This window comes from Polyodon spathula, chromosome 6 (assembly GCF_017654505.1).
Source record: "Polyodon spathula isolate WHYD16114869_AA chromosome 6, ASM1765450v1, whole genome shotgun sequence".
Lineage (NCBI taxonomy): Eukaryota > Metazoa > Chordata > Actinopteri > Acipenseriformes > Polyodontidae > Polyodon > Polyodon spathula.
The window spans coordinates 41,290,476-41,316,065 of NC_054539.1; the positions used below are offsets into that span (position 1 = coordinate 41,290,476).

The 25,590-nt window shown below is 38.3% G+C and overlaps 1 protein-coding gene across 1 annotated transcript in view; it reads left to right on the forward strand.

Annotated features, from left to right (window-relative positions):
• Positions 1 to 25,590, forward strand: part of pcnx2 (pecanex 2) — a 149,816-nt gene that overhangs the window by 16,672 nt on the left and 107,554 nt on the right. Inside the window, exons 3-6 of the mRNA XM_041252858.1 lie at positions 7,036 to 7,156; positions 7,886 to 7,922; positions 18,890 to 20,041; positions 21,933 to 22,074. Coding sequence (XP_041108792.1) covers positions 7,036 to 7,156; positions 7,886 to 7,922; positions 18,890 to 20,041; positions 21,933 to 22,074 — 1,452 coding nt within the window. The remainder of the gene's footprint in view (positions 1 to 7,035; positions 7,157 to 7,885; positions 7,923 to 18,889; positions 20,042 to 21,932; positions 22,075 to 25,590) is intronic.

Below are 25,590 nucleotides of genomic sequence, written 5' to 3' on the forward strand. Positions count from 1 at the left end.
CTTTTGGGGAAAATATTGGGAAATGTGTCACAGTGCTGCTGGTGTATCACTGAGTAAAGGATATTCATTGTACCAAATCACTCAGAACAGGGGTTTTCAATCTTTAAGCTGCGTACCCCTTTCCAGAAAATGTAGTCCACTGCATATCACCATCTGAGAGAGTCTGAAAAGGTCTGTACAATAACATGATACAACAACACACAAGCCTTGGAGTGTGTGATGGATGCAATTATAAAAGCTACTGTATTATAACGGAAAAAATATATATGACATTTAATTTTGGATAAAAATAGTCCCTCAGACAGGTTTCTAATTGTTGGAAACATCAACATCATTTTATTGTAATTACTAATTAATTAAAATCAACTAAGCCTCCGTGCAAGCCTCAGTCACTCAGAAATGACAAAGGACTATTCCTTGATAGCAAATGGCAATCATGTACTTTTATTGATAATACAATTACAGAAATGCAGGCAAAGAGAAGTTCACAATCCACACTTCTCTACAGCTGACCGTATTACGAAAACATGTTATTGGCATTTTTTTTAATTCTTGTTGACTAAAACCTACAGTACTGATGCAAATTAAAACATCATAATAAAATGCTTACCTAGTATTAGTGTAATGGATGCCCGTGCTTGTTACCACACAAATCACTGAGGATGGCAGGGAAATTTAAGAGAGCTTCAGTCGCAAGACATTTTTGGCGTTTTTAATCTGACGATATTTTGATCACCCTTTGCTAGTAATGTACTAGTATCGAGCCAATACTCCATATTTATTCACTGGATTGAAAGCTAAAAACTCTTACTCTCACACCATAAGTAACGGCTTGTAAAATTAGACCGAATGGCAATACTTTGGTTTTTATTTCAAATGTACCTGTTTAATATGTAAATTAGCCATGTGTGCACTGAACACTCTGTCACAGCACATAAGTCTGGTGTTAGCATTGATTACAAGACAAAAGTTTGTAATAGATTGGCAAGTGGTACTAAATAAAATGCGTTATCCGCCATTTCAGAATTTTTCTTAGTTGAAAACCGCTGCATTAAAAGAAACCACATTACCAACAGATACAGTTTAATAGTACTAGTATTTAAATGCAATTGTCCTGACTGGTAAATTCTTACCTTCCAGCTGCCCCTTTATTTTGACAATTTCCATATCAAAAATGGCATTTTTGTTCTTTGACATTTTTCATTGTTAGCCCCCTTAGTAAATATTTTGGACAGTTTTCAAAACAGTTTTTCTTTATTTTTACAACAAACGTTGATGTTGTTGATATGATAAATACGTATATCTGCTTCACTGTATTTAATTTTATTCAAGGTTAAACGATGGCCTGATATTGATATATTTTAACATATTGTAATACTGCACATAATGATGTAGTTTTGAAAATGCTACTTCCCAAAAGTTCCCGACTGCACGTGTACTGTTACATAATAATTTCCTTTATTCCGATTCTGGTGGTGTTTTCTCAAAGCAAGATGTAATGTAGGCATATGTACAGTGCTGTCTAAAATTACATACACTGTTGTGGCAAAGTGGCTGCTGATTATGAGCAGGTGCAGTGCAGGAATAATCACACAGAAGCAAACTGTAATCTGTTTTGGAAAAAGGGTGATTTATTTTGTATTCGTGGTCTGGCGACCAAATAATAAGCTCCGGTAATACACAGCAATATGTAAAACACGGAATAAAGGAAACAGGGATTGCAGCCCTAAATAATAAAGACAAGTTATTTGCCCCCAATAATACTTGCCAAGATTACCCGTCCCTGTGCGTGCTGTAGTGCTCATAGTGGGTGATAACAATTTATTATAGTTCGTGACAGTTTTAGTGCAGTGGTGAGCCGGTTTTGTGCTGGCCCAAGGCGACAGCTCCAGATTTGTGTTAGCCGTCTTGTGGTCCAAAAACACAGTTACTAACAATTACAAACAAATCAAACACTCACAAATATCTCTCTTAACACACAACTCTCTGTGTCTCTCACGGTCCTTCCAGTCTCTCAATAAAAACCAAGCAAAGGAAAAGATTTATGATTCTCCGGCCCCTTTATGCTATCACTCATTAACCCTTGGTAAACTATCGCAGCTGCCTTTATTCCTTGCAGCTGCTACCTCGTTTACATTCCAGGTCAATACGTTCCTGCAGCATACGGACCCTGGGAGTGGAGACCCTGACTGACTTCCCAACCCTGGAAATGAAGTCTTTCCCGACCGTTACTAAGACTTTCCCTTTCGTTTTACTTTTGACCTCACGGTCGGGCGGGTTTTCTGAAAGGGTAAAGCATTAGCACGGGATCCAGCCCTCCCTCTAACTGTGTGTTTGTAATACACACACAGTGTGTGTCTATATATATATACAGTTGTGACAGAAATATAATATATTACTGTTTGACAATCCTTTAGAGGGAGACCTGACAAACCCGTGGAATATATATATATATATATATATATATATATATATATATATATATATATATATATATATATATATATATATATATATATATATATATAAAATATAAAATATATTTTTTATTGTGTCGTTATAGGCCTACTGGCGAAATGGTCAAGATACAGTTGGTGCTTAACACATACTGAACTATTTTGGCCCTAAATTTTAGTGTTTTTTGTCATAGAAAAGACAAATTTCACATACTTTAAAACGTTACCGTTAACGTTCAATGATACAATTTTTGTTTCACAAATCTTTTGCACTTTGTCTATAAACTGTACTGTAGTACGCAGAAGTACACATTTCTCCCATTCACTTACTAGGTCACTCCATATCTCCAGACATCTGATAGATATTTTGTCTAGCAAAGGTAAGTTTACAGAGGATGAAAGTTTACAGAGGACAGTCACTGCCGAAGCTGATTACTTATTCATCCCTTAGTAATGGCCGCGTGTAACAGAGATACAAGGTTATATTTGCCCCGGCCCACATTTTAACAAGCCTGATGATGTCGTCCAGGCTTTACTGTGGAACTAACTTTAAGGGAGGGTGTGCATGCATTCTACTGGACTGGAGAATTAAGGCACGGAATTTTAATTATGAAAATGCAAGCGTAAACAAACAAGTAAAAAAGGTTAGCCTGTCGTCAGAGGGCACAGAAAATGATGGGGGAGGATGACCCGGAAGGGTACTTTGTTGCCTTCGAGCGGTTGGTTACCACTGCGTTGTGGCCTAAGGACTACTGGGCTAGTCAGCTGAGCCCCTGCTTAATCGAGGAGGCCCAAGCCGCCTATCAGGCCATAACCAACGAGGAGGCCAACCAGTATGAGTTGCCAAGTAGGCCAACCTCCAGCACCTGAATATCTCGGGGGAAACACATCGGGTGCGTTTCCAGGGGTACCAGAGGCCACGGGTGACCAGCCACATGGTTCACTGGCTCAGCTCCACCCAGAAAACAGGGGTGCAAATGGGCAAAGCCATAGTGCTGGAGCAGTTTTGCCATGTGGTCAGAGCTGAGACCCAGGGATGGATACGATGACACCCTGGAGAAAATAGTTAAACTGGCAGAAGACTACGAAGACTCCCTGGTCGCCGCTGGAACAGGATTGCAGACCTCTCTGTCCCCACCGAGCAGCAGGGTGTTGGCTCCACCTCCACCATCACCTCTCCTTCCGCTGGGAGCCATACCTCCCAGACCACCGACCCCAATGGCCAGCCCACCTCCCTACCATGGAGGCAGCGGTTGGCCCCCAACTAGGGTTTTAATGCCCATAACCTGCTGCCTTATCAACAGCAGGACAGATGTATAGCCCCAGTGCCCTCTGCCCCTCCTGTCTGTTTCAGGTGCCATGAGTCTGGACACATCGCCCAGCTGTGCTTCCCGACAATGGAGTGCAACGTGGCGGTGTGTTATCTGGCACCAGAAGCAGGTAAGACATGGGGAAATGATCAGGAGGGGCCTTGTATTATTGATGTGGTAGTTGGTAAGGTGAGTGTCCAGGCTTTAGTGGTTTCAGGGTGTGAGCAGACCTTAATTCAATCAACTCTCTTGAGCGGTGTGTCGTGACAGCCAGAAGGCCAGGTGACGATCTCCTGTATCCATGGAGATATGGCGACATACCCCATCCTAAAAGCATACGTATTGGTACGACCTATACAGTGCCACCTCCTAGTGGGGGTGGTGGAATGGCTACCACATCCTGCAATTCTGGGCTGGGACTGGCCAAAAGTTAAAAAGTTAAAAATTCATCCTTTGCGGTCCATTTATTCAGTGCCTATCAGGCACATCAGGTCCAATTTATTTTCACACGCGCTGTTTATTTTACACACACTGTTTAACACCCCCCCCCCCCCCCCCCCCCCCCCGGTTTAAAGGGCATTGCAATGCTAAATGACATCAATACTGCATCTCCAGCCAAGCCCCACCCCGTGTTCGCTGTATTTTTCACATACTTCTTTATAGACGTGCATACTGATAAATCCTCAGTGGCAGTTCCATTGAGATCAATTAGTGCAGCTGCAATAGCCAAGGAATTAGTGGAGATTATGTCTAGAGTAGGGATCCCCAAAGAGATATTGACTGATCATGGAACTCTTCTTTTCTCAAACATTACAGCAAGTGTATTAAATATTTTTTTAAAAAAAGTCCCATCCAGACATCTGTTTATCATCCACAGATGAATGCTTTATTGGAACGTTTTAATCAGACCCCAATAGGTGCTGAGATGGTTTGTGAACCAAGAGCAAAAACATTGGGCAACGCTTCTTCCCTACCTCCTTCCAGCTCTTGAACAGCTGACAGCCTTGCGGCATCCTCAATCTGTTGAGAGAGGGGTGGGAAGAGCACAAAGGCTTGTCCAAAAATGTAGTGCAGCATGTGCTCAGAGATTGCGTGAATTTGGTTGGTCATTTGGCCATGGACAATCTAAAATCGGCTCAGCAGCAGTAACCGCAGCAGTACAACCAAAAGGCGCGCATTCAGACCTTTCGACCATTAGACAAGGTACTGTTGTTTCTGCCCACTTCAGAATCCAAACTGTGTACTAAATGGCAGGGATCATATGAGGTGATTCAGGCTATAGGGAAAGTGAATTATGGAATTCAGCAGCCCCATCGCCACAATGAGCGTGATATTTACAACTTAAATGTATTGAAACCCTGGCAGGCAAGGGATGCCTTATTTATAGCCTCAGGTGAGGTAGAGGATGATTTTGGACCTGTATAGAGGCCCCTAGCACTCAGAGCATTCCGATGGGGGAACAGTTACTTCCAGATCAAAAAAGAGATCTGCGTGAGTTAATTGGAGAACTCAAGGATGTTTTTTCTGATGTGCCCGGCAGAACTAACCTTGTAGAGGATGCCATTATCACTCCCCCTGGTTCGAGAGAGACCGTACCGGATCCCAGAAAATTGATGAAGTGGCATTAGTGAAGAGGTGCGGGTGATGCAATCCAATTGTGATGGTCGCCAAAAAGGATGGCACCAATTGCTTCTGCACTGATTTCTGTAAGGCAAATGCTTTTGCCAAGTTGGGTGCCTACCCCGTGCCTCGGGTCGACAAGCTTCTCGACAGACTGGGAACGGTAAGGTTCATCTCAACTTTGGACCTGAAGAAGGGATACTGGCAGATCCCCTTAACCCGCAGTTCACAGGAGAAAACTGCATTTTCTGCCCATAATGGTCGTTTTATTTCACAACTATGCCGTTTGGGCTACATGGGGCAACCACTGCCTTTCAGAGACTAATGGATTAGGTCTTACGCCCACAGTATGCAGCAGTGTATATTGACAATGTGGTTATTTACAGCTCCACCTGGCAAGAGCATTTCCCAGGAGGGGGCTGTAATGGGGAAAGTAGATTCTTCCGAGTGTTCCTTCGACTCCACTCAGAGCGGTGGGATATGTGGCAGAGAGCAAATTAATTCTAGTCGACAATCTCCCTCCCGACCCATGAGGGCACTATATAACAGGAACAGTGTGCCCCGGACTGGATGGTTTGGCAGTTCATTCCAGGGTCAGTTGGAAGTCAGCCATTCAGGAAGGGGGCGGCGTCACAATAACAGAAGTCATTGCCTTAATGCGGTAGGTGATGTGTCAATCATGGATTGATTGCACTCGCTACTGAAGGGGACGTGACTGAGGGTATATCAGGGGATGTTCCGAAGCAATCTGTTCCATTATTATGGTTAAGAAAAGATCTGTAAAGGAGTACAGGGAAAATATAACTGTGATTTCTTTGTGTTGTTTGGTATGTCTACTAAACTGTTACGTTTGTCATTTGTAGACGGCTAACTAATCAAAGCCACCACCCACCCTGGACCCCTCTACATCATTGTTCTCACTAGTATTGTATTACCACTTTCACTAGAAGCACTCACTGTTGGACTTGTGATCGTGTGTGTGTAGTAAGTGTGTAGTTATTGTTATTATTTCAGGACTGAACCCCTTGCTTAGTTGAGCTATGCACATCATTGTGTAGAGCCAGGTATTATTATTTAAGTGTTGCTAGCACACAACCCAGCCAAATAAAATAGATGTTTTTCACTGTGAACTGCCTTGTGTGCGTGTTATTCCTGAGCACTGCATCATCTCTACACCTGCACGCTGCAAACCACTTTGGCACAGGTGAGTGTTGCTGTTTTTCACTGGAGATGCATATCGTTCTTGGCCCTGTCCTGTGTATTCAACTTACACGCTCACATTTGCATAAAGTGTGTTACATTTTACAGTGATGTACAGTAGGTCATGTGACCTAATCAAGCAATAGTGACGGTGATGAAGGCTTTATCCAAGCCAAGGTCATCAATACCAAACGGTAGCCTTCATCAGGGGACACTGTCACTACTAGAAAAAAACGCCATTTAAAATTTGTATTAACCTTGTTCTATGATTCATCGAATACCTTAAAAAATGTGTAAAGCTGGATTACAGAAGAGCCAAATGGTGCTTTTCTCGTTACCGTTTTCCTTGAAAGTGGGGTTGCCTCTGTAAATAGATAATAATTTTATAATTTGGCACTAAGTTTAGCCTTTCAATGTTCAAACTACTTTTCTTTTTTGTCTCCCTGTAGGAACAGTAGCACAGTGGCTGAAGATGTCGCTATGACTGAAATAAACAGAAATGGCTTGAGTCCTGCAGCCCATTGTACTTCAAAACAGACAGACACAGACTCAGGGTTTACCGGTGTGCGGGTCAGTAAAATCCTTTTTTTTACTTCTATATTTAAGCAATAATTCATTTTTCTGAAGCAAGGACTATAGTCTTAATAGCAATTGACTAACATAAAACCTATAAAAAAATAAGGTGCTGTCTAAAAGAATACATAAAAGATTTACTTGACCGTAGTGCTGTATCAGGTAGGAAATGGATCCCCACATAAAATACTTTGGATAGTAAAGTGGTTTCTTCTTATGGAAAGTTACAATTTTGTTGACGTTGACATATTTATCATGATCAACACAGGCCATGAATAGATCTTCAGCAGTAGCCAGATAGGGTTGAGGCAACAATGACCAATCTAATTTATTACCGTTTAGTAGTATGAAATTGAACTGAATTAAACAGTTATTCAGGTTGTTGACGGTGCATGTTGCAAAGGTCTTTGGACTGACAACCCTTAAATAATATAGTCTGTAATACTTATGTGTAGTGAGGTTTATGAGGAATAATGCTTTTACAAATGAATGGGTATCTTGTTGGAATTCCATCCTCGTTTCTTTTTAGCTTTGTTTCACAACTAACTGATAACATAACTGATTATGTAAATAATTTAGAATACTTTTGACATCACATAGGAAGTGCTCTACAGTTAAGACATTACATTCACTACATCAAAGTTTATTTTGAGAATCGGTTTAACAAGAATGTGAATTGCTGGATAGTTTTGTTATACACATGTTTATTTGTCTACTTTCTAACAGGAGTTGCCAAAGCCAGGTGATGCAAAAGATGATGAAGGTAAAGTATATTTCAACTGTATTTTTCGGCATTTATTGGTAAGCTATTAATATTAAAGGAATATTTTTCTTAATATTTAATTTCGTTACTTTTTGTTTTTCTGTATGACTTTGTTTCTAGAACATTATTTGCCAAGTTTACTACATATTCCAGCAACAAAATGCTTTTGGGGAAGTAAGCTAGGGAAGCATCTCGGTGTTGCTCAGGATTTATTGGACACTTCTTCACCTATGGGCTTCAGTGCATAGCAGAACTCTAATATGCTTCCCCTTGTTTAACTCATCAAACAGAGAAGTCTAGAGAAGTGGTTATCCCCAGGGCTGGTAACCTTGGCTCCTCCAGTCTATTCCATTAAAGGAGCCTGCTGAAGATAAATAAAATAAAAATTTAAACTTAGAACAAAGTCTTTCAATGGAGTGGCCTGGAAGAGCCATGGATGCCAACCCCTGGCTTATCTCTGTGGCAAAGAGGTTAACTGTGTACAGGTACAGAAGAAATGTAGCAGTGATTAATGAACAGCCTAACAACGATAATCCAGGTGCAGTGTTGTTTTTAAATCCAATTGTCTGATGACAAAACACAGTAAATAATAATAATAGTGATAAGCAATACCGTGGTGGGTATTGCTTTATTTATATTCCACGATAAAACAATTTGTAAAACAGTATTGCTGCTGGGACAAAGGGAGCAATACTAGCGCTGCAACAAATTCTTTAAAATCTGGTTTTAAGTCATTGTAAGTTTTCAAGACATACATCTATTTAAAAAGAAAAACATGTATTGATTCCTGCATCAAACTGCAGTATCGTAAGCAACAAAGATCACTATGCAAAGCTATAGGCCTATAGGCCTCATTGCCTATAAGATGTGATAATAAAGATCTTAGTTATCTATAATATATCTAAGATATATTATCGATATGTCTTATGAATAAAAAAATAGCTAATATTAGTAATTCCTTAATAAAATAGTATAATTCATTGGAAAGCAATAGCTTAAGTTAAAACTACTGAGATGTCTATTAAAGTTAGATGTTATCCCAAGCTTATCAGTAATACATATCACGAAATGTGCAGTCTGTCCCAAGCTTATCAGTAATACATATCACGAAATGTGCAGTCTGTCCCAAGCTTATCAGTAATACATATCACGAAATGTGCAGTCTGTCCCAAGCTTATCAGTAATACATATCACGAAATGTGCAGTCTGTCCCAAGCTTATCAGTAATACATATCACGAAATGTGCAGTCTGTCCCAAGCTTATCAGTAGTACATAACACGAAATGTGCAGTCTGTCCCAAGCTTATCAGTAGTACACATCACGAAATGTGCAGTTTGCTAAATGTTTTCCTTGGCTGACGTTATAGTTTTTAAACCGGAATTCATGATGCATGTGGATCTGCCAGAACCAGTACTGTACCTTATATCCTGTAGTAATACAGTACATGATTTAGTTTGTAAATATGAAGTCTACAGTACTTACTGTTTTTTCCAAGTAATATAAAGTATGGGTTGATACAAAAGTGATTGCATTAAAAAAAAAATTGTAATGTTAGAAGGTCAGAGTCTCAATCTCGGATTCACGAGTCCGAGTCCAAGTCTCGATTTCAGATTCATGAGTGACTTTCTGTCATTACAATTTATTTTTAAATGCAATCACTTTTGTATCAATCCATACTTTGTATTACTTGGAGAAAATATCAAGTACTGTAGACTTCATATCAGTCCGAGTCTTGAGTTCTCCACCTCCAACGGAAAAAGAAAAAAACTGCAGAATCAAATTTGGCCAAATATACTTCAAGTAATTGTGGTTTATTGCAGAAATGTCCTCCTCCATGCACAACCATTCATTATATAGATCTCATAAGAACATGAGAAATTCAAGAATGAGAAAAGGCCATTCGGCCCACCTATGCTTGCTCACTTTTGTGTTCGTTTTCTCCCCTCCCGAGTCAGTGCAGGGGTGGTAGCGGTGAGCTGAGCCTAAAAATAATAATTGGACACTACTAAATTGGGGGAAAAAAAAAAAAATTAATTGACGACTACTAAATAAAAAATAAAAAGGGGTCCACAAATAAGACAGATTTCAAATTGGTCTTATTTGAGCGCAAAGAAAAAGTCAGGAAGAGCATTATGGCAGCAGTCATAGGATCCTGGAAAATTCACAATATTTTAAAAAGAAATTCTCAAATGACAATAATACATTTTTTATTTACATTATATTTTACTGATGTAAGTTGCCTAAAATGTGTTATCATGTGTTCATCAAGAACATCACCCAAAAACCACGGCTTAAACATTTTAACACTTACTAGCCTAGCTACTGAGTCAACTCTACAAATGTACACTGTAACTCGATTCACTATTGAAACAATCTTTAAAAATGTAACAAACTTCTGCTGGAGAAAAGTCATTTACAATGGTCTGTGCTGACTGCAAAAAAAGTAACAAGCAGACAAAATAGATTCTTTAAAAACAACCTTGAATGACAAATTCAGCAACATTTTCAAGTTTTGTAAACCTTTAAAACTTATGTTGACACACAAATATAGTGAATTTTCAGGGGCATTTCTTACAACGGAGAGTGCAGACTCCTAATCTTCCTGAACAACCCAGGAATAAAGGGAGAGTACTGAGAAGAAGGGAGAGTAGTTAGGGTCTGCATTACCCTTTTTGACCTCCCAGAGGATGAAATTGTAGCTTGGTACTGGTGCATGTTCAATTGAGTTAGCCCATTGGAGGGGAGACACTATTTTTTATGTTTCAGAACACTGGCGCAGTGGAATTTTCATATTTAAATGTGGCAGCTTATGCCGTGCCTCATTAATTTTGGGCCAGTCAATACATTCAGGATGGGGTAAAATTTGTGCTGCGGCAGAGCACTACTTTACACTTCGCCAATTTAGTGCTGTGTCGGTCGATCTTGATACATGTCCCCTATTGTGTTTTAAACACTACACAATACAATTAAATCATAATACAACACAAATACAAAATACGCACAGGGGTGGAGTGTACCCCGCCACAGGGTTATACAGTATTGTTCATGACAGCATCCAGTCTTTTCTTGAAGGATCCGATAGTCTGTGCTTCAACAACTCTGTCCGGCAGCCTGTTTCAATGGTGCACCACCCTTTCTGTGAAAAAGCTCCTTCTCCCCTCAGTTTTGAATATGCCCTTCTTTAGCTTCCACCCGTGGCCCCTCATTCTGTTCTCTGTGACATGTGAAAAGTAATTCTCAGCAGTTATTTTGTTAAACCCCCTAACAATTTGACATACCTCTATTAAGTTGCGACTCTTCTTCTTCTTTCTAGGCTATATAGATTCAGCTCTTTCAGTCTATCTTCATGTGACATACCCTTCAACCTGGAATTAATCATGTTGCTCTCCTCTGTGCTCTCTCCAATGCCTCATTGTCTTTTTTCTGGGGACTAGAACTGGACACAATATTCTAGGTGTGGTCTGTACCAGTGCATTATATAATTAATATAACTTCTCTAGATTTGAATTCAACTGTCTTGGCTATTTAACCTAGCATTCTATTTGCCTTTTTTGTAGCTTCTCCGCACTGTCTAGTTGACTTAATGAGTTATTGTGAACTGTGCGAGTGGTGTGGTGAATAAAACAATGTCCAAACAGTTCTTTTCCCCAAAAATGTCTGTGTTTTTAATAAAACACAAAGAACCACCCCTCTACCAGCAATGGTATCGGGGGGAACACAGCTGGTTTACAGTCCCAAATAATAAACACAACACTCCACAATAATCCTGTGCATGAAAGTGTGCTCTTAATCCGCCAGGTGGTGCTGGTGTCGTGTTGTGAGGGTAGTGCTCTAGTGATGTGGGCTGGCTCCGTGGCTGAAACCGCTGGCTCCGTATTCCTCCTCTGCAGACAACAAACAAACACGTAACAAAACAAACATGTATCACAACAAACATGTATCACAACAAACACAATCCTTCGGCTGGTAGTTTTACGTTCTCAGCTCAAGAAAGCGTACCGACGTAGCTGCTTCCCTTTTGTACCCATACACTCCTCCCTGCAAACAACCCGTTGCTATAGTTTCTCAAATAGAGGGCCGTCCCGCATTGCTTGCAATGGAGTTGTTCTGGGTACTTGCAACTACGCGCCCCTCCTAATATGGTTACCTTCTGATTTACACCTACCATCAAGGCGGTCCATCTAGGAGGCAGCGTACCACTGTCCTTACACAGTGTCCTTTCTAGTTGGAAGGGAGATTTGCAACATCGATTCTTTCTCTATCACAGTTAGATATATAGAATTATTTTGTAAGCTACAATTACAGAGTCCTATACAATACACCCAGTCCTATACAAATGTACTGTTGTTTCTCCCCTTTGGAATCTTGTCACCCTGTTGACTTTGTTGTCAGTATGGAGACAAACTGATCATATCTGCTTCACTGTGGCCGACAAGGCTGTAGAAATGCTGACTCGTGCATGTGTAACCCTTGGATCAGATTGCTTTAATGCATTGCTTGCAAGAAATCCAGATACAGTTTGGAGTAAATTGTGGGCTGTGTAAAATATTGCAGCAAGACTGCTTACAAGATTATGTCACTCCAGTCCAGCATCGTTTGCGCTTATCAGACTACCAATCAGGAAACACATTGATTATTGATCAAAACTTACTAGGCTCCCATTACTGAATACCACATGTGGCTCTTTTACAGTTCAGTGTGGCTCCCGATGAAATGCTGGGTGACGCACGCTTTGCGGCTTGAATGAACTAAAGAAAGAATAATAAACAAAAAAAAAAAACAGTTTATTATTTGTGTTCTCTGTATTTATTTGTGTTACTTATTCTTTCTTATCTCCCCTTCTCTCACCTGTTTCTTTGAGCCTGCATGTTCACTCAAGGATATTTTGTCACTTGTTCTTTATTTTAGCCCTCGAGCTGTTTACTTTTTGTGTTTTGTTCTGTTAACCTTTTATTTAATAAAGTACTTAGCACAGTAGCGTCTCAGTTTTACCGCCATTCCTTGTTTTGGTTTGTGTTTCCTAGTCTGACATCACCCCTGCAAAGCTATCCTTTCACAGTCATGAAAACACATTTTCTGAATATTCTCCTGGATCAGGCTTTTCGGATTTCAGTAAAGAACTGATTTAACGACTCAAGCGAGTTTTGTATGGCAAGCATGGAATATCGCTCGTGCCAAATGTCCTTATTCATATGAATTAATCATTTTATAAAATTGGAGTGTTGGTGTTAGACTAGAGAATGCATGTTTAAATGCTATATTGCAGGTCTAAAATAAATATTATATTTACATATCTTACATCTTGTCATGAGCAGGTACTGTAATCCCTTTCAAAATAAATACAGTGAATTTGTCATCCACAGAGCTCAACAGTATTTAATACACGCAGTAGTCGTACAAACCCAGCATTCAGCTCTTCAAGGGAAGATCATGTCTAAAAGAATCCTTATAAAAAAATGTGTGTTTTTATGTGGTTTTTGGTTAAATCAAGTCAGTTATTGTATTCTGCTTCGTAATAACTGAATATATTTTATTTAAAGTGTGTAATACATACAGTATAAACAGAAATAATGGAAAAACACCATTGTGTTACACTTAGTTTAATGCACTATAGATCTGCAGTACAATACAAATTACACATTAATGTTCTATCCCTTGTTCTTGTGTATTTTGCTGCCATCAAGAGACAACTACTGTACTGCACAACAATGCTAGTACTTCAAATGTCTTGCTCTTGCAAACATGTAATGTTTTGCAGTACATGTTTTGCGGCGCTTGACCATATGGAAATTTTGGTATGATAGTGCATAAACTGTGACAAACAGACTGACAAGCATACCTTGCAGAAAAGAAAATTCATTTTAGAAATACTTAAAATGTAGAACTTTTGGGAACGAGAAGAGGCATTTCTGTTCAGCGAGGCTCGTCCCTGTCTTTCTAGAAAACCATAAAAGAATATGCTCTTTCTTATTTAATGTTCCTAGTGTTTTAGTTGTAAATACTTCACCAAGTAACTATTCCATTTTTGTATTACATTGTAAAAAAGTGTTACCTACCTTCTGCTTCTTTTTACTTGTCTTCCATTTGTGCCATATTGTCCTACTATCTTTTCTGTCATCTTGGATTAATCTATAACATTTTAATATTTCATCAACTTCAATTAAATCCCTCCTCAGAATGAATGATTTAGGGTTCTACAGTTTTATTCTATGTATTTATGATAATACAGATATCACACTTAGCCTTATGTTGAGAACCACATTAAATTGTTATAAAACTTGCTGATATTTCAAACCATGTTCACTCAATATATACATGTACAGCATACTAAGAAAATATATTAAAGTGACTGTGGCTTCACAATACAACTGTTTGATTGTCTGGGCTGTTGCGCAAATTTGGTTACGCAGTTCTTGCAATAACCCATTTCTACACATCACACTTTGTGCTACTACTATTACTAACACAATATATAATTATAAGGCATGTATGTAGTCTGAATTTCTTCCCCTTTATCTGATTTATTTTATTACAGGTGTGTTCATAAATTAATATATAGTACAGTTCCCTTTAATGCAATGCTAAGCATTGCCTTCAAAGCTGCCATTTACTGAAACAGCTTTCTAATGTGAAACAAATACAAACTAAATAACAGTCACATTATGAAGCCACATTTGTCTTGTAAATTACAGGCTTCCTTTTTTTAGCCAGCATTATTATTATTATTTTTTTTTTTAAATGTAGCATTCATGTAAATGCACATTTTTCTAATTTGTGCTTATTCTACTGCTTGTGTTCACTGCTCAGGAAAAAAAAAATAAAAAAAACACTAATTTGGCTGTCCCAGCCTTTGTGCTGTACATTGAATATTCCTAACTAAGCTGGAATGACTAAAATAAAACAAACAAACAAATGAACAAATAAACAAAAATAAAATGTTTATTATAAAACAGTATAAAATATGTGCTACAGTGTTGCCAGGGATATATGAATATACCTGTTATTTCCATATATTTTTGGAGAGATTAGCTGCATGTAGTAAGAGCCATTATTCTGAAAAAGGAGGCTGTGCGGTCCAGTGGTTAAAGAAAAGGGCTTATAACTAGGAGGTCCTGGTTCAAATCCCAGCTCAGCCACTGACTCATTGTGTGATGCTGAGCAAGTCACTTAACCTCCTTTTGCTCCGTCTTTCAGGTGAGATGTTGTTGTAAGTGAGTCTGTAGCTGATGCATAGTTCACACACCCTAGTCTCTGTTAAGGTGGATCCACACTGGAAGTGAGTGGGGCTTGCGATGCAAGTGAATTTTGTATCTACATCAAAAGTAAATATTTTAGCAGAAACTGTCACGTAACAAGCAAGCGAAGCCAACACACACCAAAGAGAGGGAAAGTCGCCACACACCAATTAGAGAGAGGTCCTGCTGGCAGGGGGAAAAGGTAAAACACACGCAATCACACTCAAGGTAATACAACACAATACACCCCGGCGCTGAAAAAACAATACACAAACATAATTTCCCCTTCTCGTCCACCCTCTCCCACAGTCCCAACAGGCCATACTGCATTAAAGCTGTGGCAGGCGGGTCTTATCCTGGAACTGGGTTTGGGGGTGTGCCTGGAAATAGAGCTGAAGCTGATCCTGCGTGTGGGTTGGTAACTGACTTTGCTTCTGATTGGTCTGTTTCAATCCAGTCTCCCGCGAGTGGCGGGAAAAATAGAACACATTTCTATTCCTTTGGAGTTGCTCGCTTCACCCAGACTGGCCACTCGCATCTCTTGCAATCGGTGTAGTGCACCCATACATTCCAGTCACTTCTAAATGGTTCACTTGTGTCTCTCGCTTCCAGTGTAGATCCACCTTTAGTTGCCTTCAATAAAGGCGTCTGCTAATTAAACAAATAATAATTAATAAAAATGAAAAAGAGGTTGTTTGTAGCTTGACTTCTGAACTGTAGTGTGAATTATCAATTTCAGCTCTATGTTATTATATGGGTTTATTCAGCCAAGTTTAATATCTCACAAGATATTAAACCTGGCTGAATATCCAATTCTATTAACACTACTTCTGTAAATAACGTGTACAGTCTGTTCTTGACATTGTCATATTTAACCAAAATGCAATAAATCCTATTGACTGTGTGCCACCGATCCCATTTAATTTACACATCACAGCCCACTAGAAGTTGTAAGTAACATCCTGTACACTCTCCAGTCATTTTTAAACTAATGGCTTCCCACCCACCTCGTCTTCATATTCCAGTGTTATTTATACGTACATCGAGCGAAGTTGGCAACTCAGTGAGTGCAGTAAGTTGTGTTAGAAATGGGTAGATTAATTTGTTACACAAGGCAGTGGTTGAGGGGACCAATGCTGTTGTTTACATTTACCAGATCCGAGGATGACCCAAAGCCCCAGTGCATTATTTGTCAGGTTTAAATTAAACAAAACTCTTAAACCTGAAAAATTGAGACTTAATTTATCTGCAGAGCATTCAGATTGTGAAAAAAAGTGTACATTTTAAACAAAAGAAACAGGAACTTTGCCATAAGGAACTTTCAAAATGCAAAATGACAACATTCCTTGTTAACCTGCTGGGATGCGTTCAATAGCAGAGTGCTCTCTTGTGGCAACTCATAACATATTAGGAGTGATTTTTTTTTTTTTTATGTAATTACTAATACTGTATTTTTGTAATATAAAGTTACTGACACTTTTTTTTTTTTGGTTTAATACAATTGTCACTTTAAAAAAATACCATAATCAGTTTTAAAAAGCCAAAATGACAACAAAAATATTATTTATCACATGTGTTGGTCATGCAAATCCATATTTGAAAAAAAACCATTTGCAGCCACCACACTGATAATGCAAGTCGGCCGTTTTGAAACTCCAGCAAGGCAGCTCTGAGCTTACTGTTAGGAAGACCTTGCGGCATGCACATCACTCAATAGGAAAAGCCACCTGCTCATTGAATGCACTCCTGATAGCGAAGATTCAAACCCAGAAATGTTAGGTACGTTATATACATACCTTACTTTCTACATGTACTTATACATATGCATATAAAAATTTGTTTCAAAATGCTGTTGTGAAAAATGCATGGCAAGTGGTCTGTGGTAAAAATCCAAACACCAAGGTGGTCCCTACAATGAAAAAGGTTTGGATCCACAAAGTGCATGAATCAAGAAAAAACATTGCATGCCTCCCCATAGTATAGGGCTGAATGTGATTTACGATTTAGTTTTAATTAGAAATTTTAAAAAGACTGAGATAAAAAAAAAAGCTATTTTGTAAAAACAGAACAATGAAAAAAGTCTAATACAAAAATGTAATACAATTGGAATTAAAAAAATAAAATATGTAATAGTTTTTTTTTAAATTAAATAAAAACAACAAACATATTAAAAGCTTAGGTTAAAAAAAGCAAATGTATACAAATTAGTTTTTAATCTAGATTTTAGAACAGTCCCAGCTTCTCTGACAGAAATGGGCAAATCATTCCATAATTTCAGAGCTTTTTATTATATTAACCTTGGGATAACCAACAATCCTGCAATATTTAAGATTGCGATTAGGAATGCATGGGGTCATCAGTTCCTGTAAATAAATAGTCCATTCAAGGCCTTGTAAGTTAAAATCTTGAAATCAACTCTAAATTGCACAGGGAGCCAGTACAAGGAGGCGAACACAGGGGTGATATTTTCACTCTTGGTTCTAGTCATAACTCTAGCAGCAGCATTCTGAACAAGCTACTAGAGACACAAAGCACGGTTTGGAATAGCAGAAAACAAAGCATTGCAATAGTCAATCCTAGATGACACAAAGGCATGCACTAGTCTTTCAGCATCAGCTGCAAAGATAATAGGTCTCAGTTTTGCAATATTGAAAGATGATTTAGTAATGTTCCTAATATGAGTCTCAAAAGAAAGAGGAGGGTCAAAAAATTCACCCACATTTCTCATGTCTAGTTTGAATTCTGAAGGGAGTTGACAAAACGGTTTATACTAAAGGTAAGAAAGTAGTATATTAGTGTTTTTAACCCTTTGCGGTCCATTTATTCAAAAGGACATCAGTACTGTATCTCCAGCCAAGCCCCACCCCTTGTTCGCTGTATTTTTCACATACCTCTTTATAGATGTGCATACTGATAAATCCTCTCCTGATCACTCTGTTATATCACCAAACACCTCAATAATGCGGCCCAAGTCATTAGTTTATTACTATAACATCTCAAAAAGCTCTGCAAATCTGATATTTTTTGAGTGCTGGATGCGGAAGCAGCTATCTCCTTTGTTTGTGTATTATCTCTGTGGTGCAGGGGCTATCTGTATTGCTCAGGCAGCAAGTATCAATCGAGCGCCCATCTGGAAACAATAATCACACACAACATCACACAAATCAAACCTGTTTCCCCATATTAATTACCAACACTAATGTCCCAATGTGCAGGGCAGTTGCCCTGCCACAATGTCATATGATTAGGAGCTTGAGTCCTGGTTGTGTTGAGATGCTGATTTTGGCTGTTGGCCCACAGGGAGTGCTGTATTGGCCTTTGCGCTCATGGGGTTGATGAGAAAATCAGATGGGGTTAGTTCACTTCATCGTGCGTCTGCAACACATGCTGCTTTGGCGTACCACAAGTCCAGGTGCCCTTGCCTCTGGGAATTAGTAACTTGTTCCCATCCATTGATTACTTCTGCTGGTTAAACAAGGTGATAAACTTGACAGCAGGACCGGTGGTTGGTAAGTGGAAAGCAATGATGAGAGGACATTTTGGGCATTTCAAATTAAAAAAAAAACATCTGTGAAATAGGATAGATGAAAACCTTTGGCTTGCCATTAGTCTGATATAAATATAACAAACACAATTTTCATGGAATGTCTCATACCTGTAATGCTAATAAACATTAACTAATTTTCATTTTTCTGTAAGAGATTAACCAAATTGTATTCTTTCTTCTGCAGTGCTTGGTGAAACAGCCCTTCAGGAGATGGCAATTTATAAAGAGAGAGGAGCAGGTCAAGACGTTGCACCTACTGATGATAAACAGGCCTCTGAAGATCTGTACAGCCAACGTTCTGTGTTCTGTATTGTAAAACATGAGTGTAGCTCCTTTGTAGATAGGAAGGCTTCAGGTGATAGAATACATTGCTCTAAAGAGGGTGATAGGGGGGTGGAGGAAGAAAAGTTGGAGCCGATACACGAGCATGACCCCAACAATAACTCTGTTGTCCAGGCTCACGAACAATATGACCTTGTTTCAGTTTTAAGGGATGGCAACCACGAGGATAGTTACTGCTCAGACGAAATCGCTGTAGTTCTTGTGGAAAATTCCCGGCCTTCTGATCAACTTTGTGATCAGGACACGGTGAAAATCATCATCACAATGACCTGCGACACACAGACCGCAGCTGATCTGGAAGAGTCTGTTAAATTAAGCATATTAGAGTCTGCCTGTGCACAACTAAATCCAGATACTGCTGAGAATCCAGATTGCTCAAATGATTGTTTCATTAAAATTCCAGTAATTACGTTTGATTTGTCTAATAATGAAGTGGCCAGCCTGCCGTTTGGTAGCTCAAGCCTCCAGGTGCCCACAGTTGATCCAAGTCAGGATGGTGTCAGTTTGGACTCAGCTGCTCAAGATTGTCGGGACAGTGAATCCATCGACCACGACAATGCTGACATGAATCATAGTCCACATATAAATACAGTAAATGAAACCAGCTCCTCTGGTATTGATTCTCAGATCTGCCCATATCCAGAGGAAAGCGTTTATACCCCACGGAATCTGAAAGAAGATTCAGATGGTTTGCTTCAGATTCCGTTTGAGGAAAAACGTGGGGGGAAAGCAATGCCCAGTTCAAGAACTCACGTCAGGGGCCTTAGCATGGACAGTGGGACAGATGCAGTTCTAACTGTAGAAAAAGCTAAGGACAAAATAAGGACCTTGACATCTTCCAAGTCAGACTTAGAAGCAAAAGAGGGGCAAATCCCTAATGAATCCAATTTTGTGGAGTTTGTTTCTTTGTTGGAGTGTATTAACAGTTCAAGGAGCAGTACAGGCAACCAAACAGACTTACCAAATGCGCTAGCAGATAAGGCAGTTGGCGGAGGTGAGTTATACTTTCCTATTTTATTTAAAACAGCAAAGCAGATAATCTCTGCAGAAACTGCAAAGCTAAAGGCAGAATATTATGGCTGATATGAAAAATCATCTCCTGGTTTTGAGAAGAAGACACAATGCATGCATATAGGGGACTAGATAATTAATACCTTAATAATAATAATAATCTTTATTTTTGTATAGCGCCTTTCATAGTGGACCACTATCACCAAGTGCTTTACAGAGAACTGTGAACTGTGCATTATATGCAGAGTCACTTACAATAAGTCATTGATTTAAGATCTCATTTGTAGGATGGAGCACAACGAGGTTAAAGTGACTTGCTTAGGGTTTAACCACTGGACCACTCTGCCTCCTAGTCAGACAGTCCTAATCTGCACACCCCAGTCCAAGGCCACATCTAGTCAATCTGCAAATTCTATTGAATTGTGATGTGGACTGAAGACTGCTTGGCTAAGCTTTTTTCAATTGTAAATAAGGCTATAAATCTACTTTTAAATGAGTACACTTTTAAACTCTGTGTAAACGGTAATTTGCTATTAAAACTACCATATACGTTCTCAATGAAAAAATAGATTTTAAATTTGAACATTTTCATTTATTTTCACACACAGGCTATATGAAATTACTGAGGTTTATAATTCATAAAGATACTTTCAAATAAATAAAAATGGAGTTCAAATCAAGATCCACAGAAAGATAATTTTTCCAGTTAAACATTAAAAAAAAAAATTATATATATATATATATATATATATATATATATATATATATATATATATATATATATATATATTTTTTTTTATATTAATATAACTAATTTTAGATCTTTATATAAAATGATCTTTATTTGCATTGCAGTTAAACCTTCAAAACTTTTAAGTCCTATTTCAATCATTTCACATGAACTTTACAGATATTGTAGTATTTATTATCTAAAATCATAAATTAATTTCCCCTTCATTTCCAAAAGACCATTTAGACCCAGTAAATACTTTTCTATCTGTTGTCATGTCACACTGGCTGTGAATGTGGTGTTCACAAAATGGTTAATCATCTATAAATTCCAGAAAAGAAAGTTGACAAACATTTTGTTTAGTGCCTTTTTCATTAGACACTAGCCAAAAATACACTAGCCAAAATGCTTTAATGCTTGATTTTCTCATAGTTTTATCTTAAGTAAAATGGTAAAAAGCTGAGATGTAAATCGTGGCATTTATTTAAAAAAAAAAATACTTGTACTAAAGTTCCGGCTAAAGCTACACTAAAGTAGCTGTGAGAAAAGCAAGCTAATTTGAGTTCATTTATAAGGCTGGTTATTTTGTCATTCATTTTTACAAATATAATTTTCCTGTTTGATGTTTGTGTTTTAGCTAGTTTTGTTTTTCTTGCCCTACTAATGTTTCTAATGGCAATGGTTAATTTGTATTTTAATTTATATACTGATACTTGCTTTTAAATCTAGTACAATTGATGTTGGCATGTTGTTAATGTAGTCCATGAGCAGCTTTGAAATTCATTTTTGTTTATTACAAGATAAGGTTAAGGTTTTGCTGTGTAACCAAAACCTTTTAATATCACTTCAAAGGGGTTGAGCACATATTGGACAAACAGTTACCTTTTATCAGGAATTGAAAATCAAATCAAAATGGTCACTTCATATTCCTTAAAATGCATTTGTGTGTTTATGTTATTTTCCTAATCAAATGACTCTCAAGCATACTTAAAAATATTCAGTTTAATTTTGCTCTTCTGGTAACACAGTGTTGCAACAAGGGCATTTGGCTTCATTTTATAACAACGTGAAAATAATATCCAAAATGTTGTATAGTCTTTAAGAAGGTCTTTAAAGCTCAGTTACCACTACAAATTACTTACAGGTAGTGTTCCAGCAGTAAAACAAGATGAGGAAACCGAGATTGAAGGATCTCATGAGCATACTAACCCTCCCAACAGTCCAGCAATAGCAGAGACTCCCCAACCTGCACACCAAAGTGACAGTGCCATCATCTCTTCTGAGAGGTACGTGAAACAGATGCATGCCTGTATTCTTGGTAAAGGTGAGAAAAGTGTGTTAGATAATTAACCTACACACACAGCTGCAGATGGAGCCCTTGTGCCTCAACGCTTTTTTGGAGAGATCTCCTTCTTTGTGACTGTAATCATTCTGCCGAACATTTTAGTTTTTGGCAACTCTCACGGACTGAAAACAAAGATATCAGATGGTGATAGCTTAGTTAGTTGCTCTGTGTCAGGAATAGGGCTGAGAACGCCAGAATACAGTTCTGTCGCACCTAAGACAAACACAGGGCCTCATTTTGATGACGGGGCAAACCTCTAACACAGGGGCTAAATGTGTTTGCTCCTGATTTTGATGAAAAAACACGATGCAAGCGGGAGCAAACTGCCTTTGCCCTGCAGTGCAGTTTTTATAACATACTTTGCCCCGTCCTTTTCCGTCTGTGTTAGTGCCAGTAGTCAGCATAACTTTCGGGGTGTCGCCTCATTTGCGTGTTAGTTTTGAGCGATTTTGATGACCATGCAGATCCGGGGCGATTGTGTGTCATATTAACCAGGTAAGGGGAGGTTTATTTGAAACCAGGCTCTGTCCATCCCATTATGAAAAGGGAACAGCAAGTGTGAAGGAGCGAAGGAGTGAGAGAGAGAAAACACACTTTTTCCAAACAATATTATATTTTAAAATATACAATAAATAATGTGGATTTGGAACATGCCGTCATTCACTTTAAGGCTCTTCTGAAAAATATAGGTACATATGGGAACAAAATTAATAAATGAATACAACTATATCATACTTCATAATGACTGGAAGTAATTTATTCCAAAGTGCTTTGAGGCATCTTTTGAAATGTGCATATGCTTTAAATTCCATATAAGAAGAACATAGTACAAAGTATGGGCTTTTTATTATTTAAGGAAACAGCTTTTGTTTCTCAGAATTTTTCAGTGTAGCACTAAGATGTATGAAGCCAGTCGGATCATTCTGCCCATACAGTGTCACTTTGGAGAATTCCTAAAAACTGTATTGGAAAGATATGATTTATACCTGAAACTTTAGGTCATACTGTGAAAAGTTAATCCTTTCGTATGATATACTGAATTAGCAAATAACTGAATTTATAACTTATATATATATATATATATGCAGTACACAAAGTTATGCATGTGTTGCCACATACGTAAACAACGGTGTCATGACATACGTCAAGTTTGCCAAACGGGGGGACCCTGGTTACGATGTTGCTAGTTTTTGTAAAACATATGTGTTTTTTTTGGTTGTTCGAACAAGCTTTTAAATTTCTAAAGGTTGGAAAACTTAATACATTATTGAATTAGCAAATAACTGAATTTATGACGATGTATGTGTAGCAGGTAGGAACTTTTTTTTACTGGACAGGACACTAGTTTCCAATGGCTTGTTTAAATCCCATGGGTACAGCGAGAGTGATGGGAATTGTGAATCTGTACAGGCAGGAAATCAGGTCAAGGATTGCTTGCATTGGGCGCCATGTTGCTGTAATTAAATTCCTCCACCCATTGTAGAGCTTGTCACTGTTTGTATTGTTGCTCTGATTGCTTGTTTTGAATACCTTTTATATACTCATTTTTGTTTGGTTCTGAGAAATTGTATTTATTTAATATATGTTTTATTTATTAGATAGTAATTTGAATACACAGTATTCTTCAATTCTAATATATGAAACTTGAGGCAGAGAAAGGCCAGTTAGACCTAGACTTCTGGGTTCTCTGAATAGGTTGGAATGAATCCCTGCAGTTGAACAGGAAGAATACCTTAACTGTGAGGGACTTCTCTTGTGGTATCACTGGGGTGACCTACTTTAGATGCTGTCATGGACTACATGGTTCCCAAACATAGGCAAATCATCTTCAGTACTCCCAGGTATCGGAAGTATCTGTTCCCGCTTCAGTTTCCTCCAGGGAGATCATAATAATAATAATAATAATTTTTATTTTTATATAGCACCTTTCATAGTGGACCACCATCACAAAGTGCATTACAAGATACAAAACTAGGGTGTGTGAACTATGCATCAGCTGCAAAGTCATTACAACAATGTCAAGATAGCCTGAAGGTGTTGCTGACTTTGTCCGTAAAGCCGTGGAGATCTGGTCCAACATACCTCCTTCAATAATGTCAAACTGTTCCTCTTATGGGGTCCAGATGACCAAGACTGCTTGTATCTAGTGAGTCAAAGCTCTGGGAATGGTCTTGCATGGGGCTATCAACCCCAGAGCAGCCTGAGCCTAGTCCTCTGATGGGTAAACTCCATAAGATTCATCATGGGTCCACGCCACGTACTGGTGAGACAATGCATCAGCATTAGTGTTGTGCCTCCCTAGACGATACAAAAGATAAAAGTTTAAAGAAGCCAGTTGGGAAGCCCATCACTGTTCTGTAGCTCCCAGTTTAGCTGTCTGGAGATGACTCAGAGACCCATATTGATAAAACTTACCATCTCCTTTATCGTGCCCTTAACAGTGTTTAACATGACAGTATTTCATTGGATGATGCATAAACACCATTTACAACCAGAAAACTTAAATCATCGCGATAGTAGAATAACGTGCCCTTAGAGACCAATTTTCTCATTAGCATATTATTCGTCCGATTCATAAATCTGTGTTGTGCCGTTAATTGACCCTTACTGGCATCATAATTAACATATGCCTTAGACCAGGCAGAGAATGAGATGCGTCTTAACGGTTCAATTTCCTAGAATCATTTCTGCATTTAGGAACATAGCAATAACACTATATAACACAATTTTTGTTCCTGGGTAGTAAGTGTTATTTCCTAATTGCTTATGCCTCAAAAGTATAAAAAATGGCTATTATTCCCCACAAACTTTGCTTTTGTGACAAGGACAGTGATATTTAAAAATATCACTTCTAAATCTTTTGTAGTCATTTTTGTATTATTAAAATTTTAGGTGATGCAAAAATTTTGGCCGTAGCTGTATATTGAAAAATACACATTTGTGTCAAATGGGATTGTTAGTTAGTTCAAGAAGTAAGTACAAATAAATTACAAGAAATATGTATCATTTTCTAACACAATGTCGCTTTGAAACCGAGTAGTATTGTGTGACAGGCAGGATTTTTCAATTTAGCTGTATTTATTTATGTTAATTTAAAAGAGCCTTGTATGGTAAGGTGTACTGTATGAGAAACAGATTTGAGATGTTATTGTACGTATTGTATTTGAATGAATTGTGTAGCTACAGTATTTGCAAACTGAGGTAATACAATAACAAATAAATGGCCATTGGGGAAAAATAGGGACTTTACAACATGTGATCTTTTACTTCAGTATGTTGACTAAGAGGTAACCTGTGATGTTGCTGTCTCACTGGGACATCACCTACCAATGGTATCTCATGTACTATGACACTAGTGCACTCTAAATCACTAATAGCAAATACATCATCATGGCGGGCAAACAAGGCCTGTACCTGCTCTATGTCAGTAGGAGCAAGGCCTGGGAAATCTATTTCC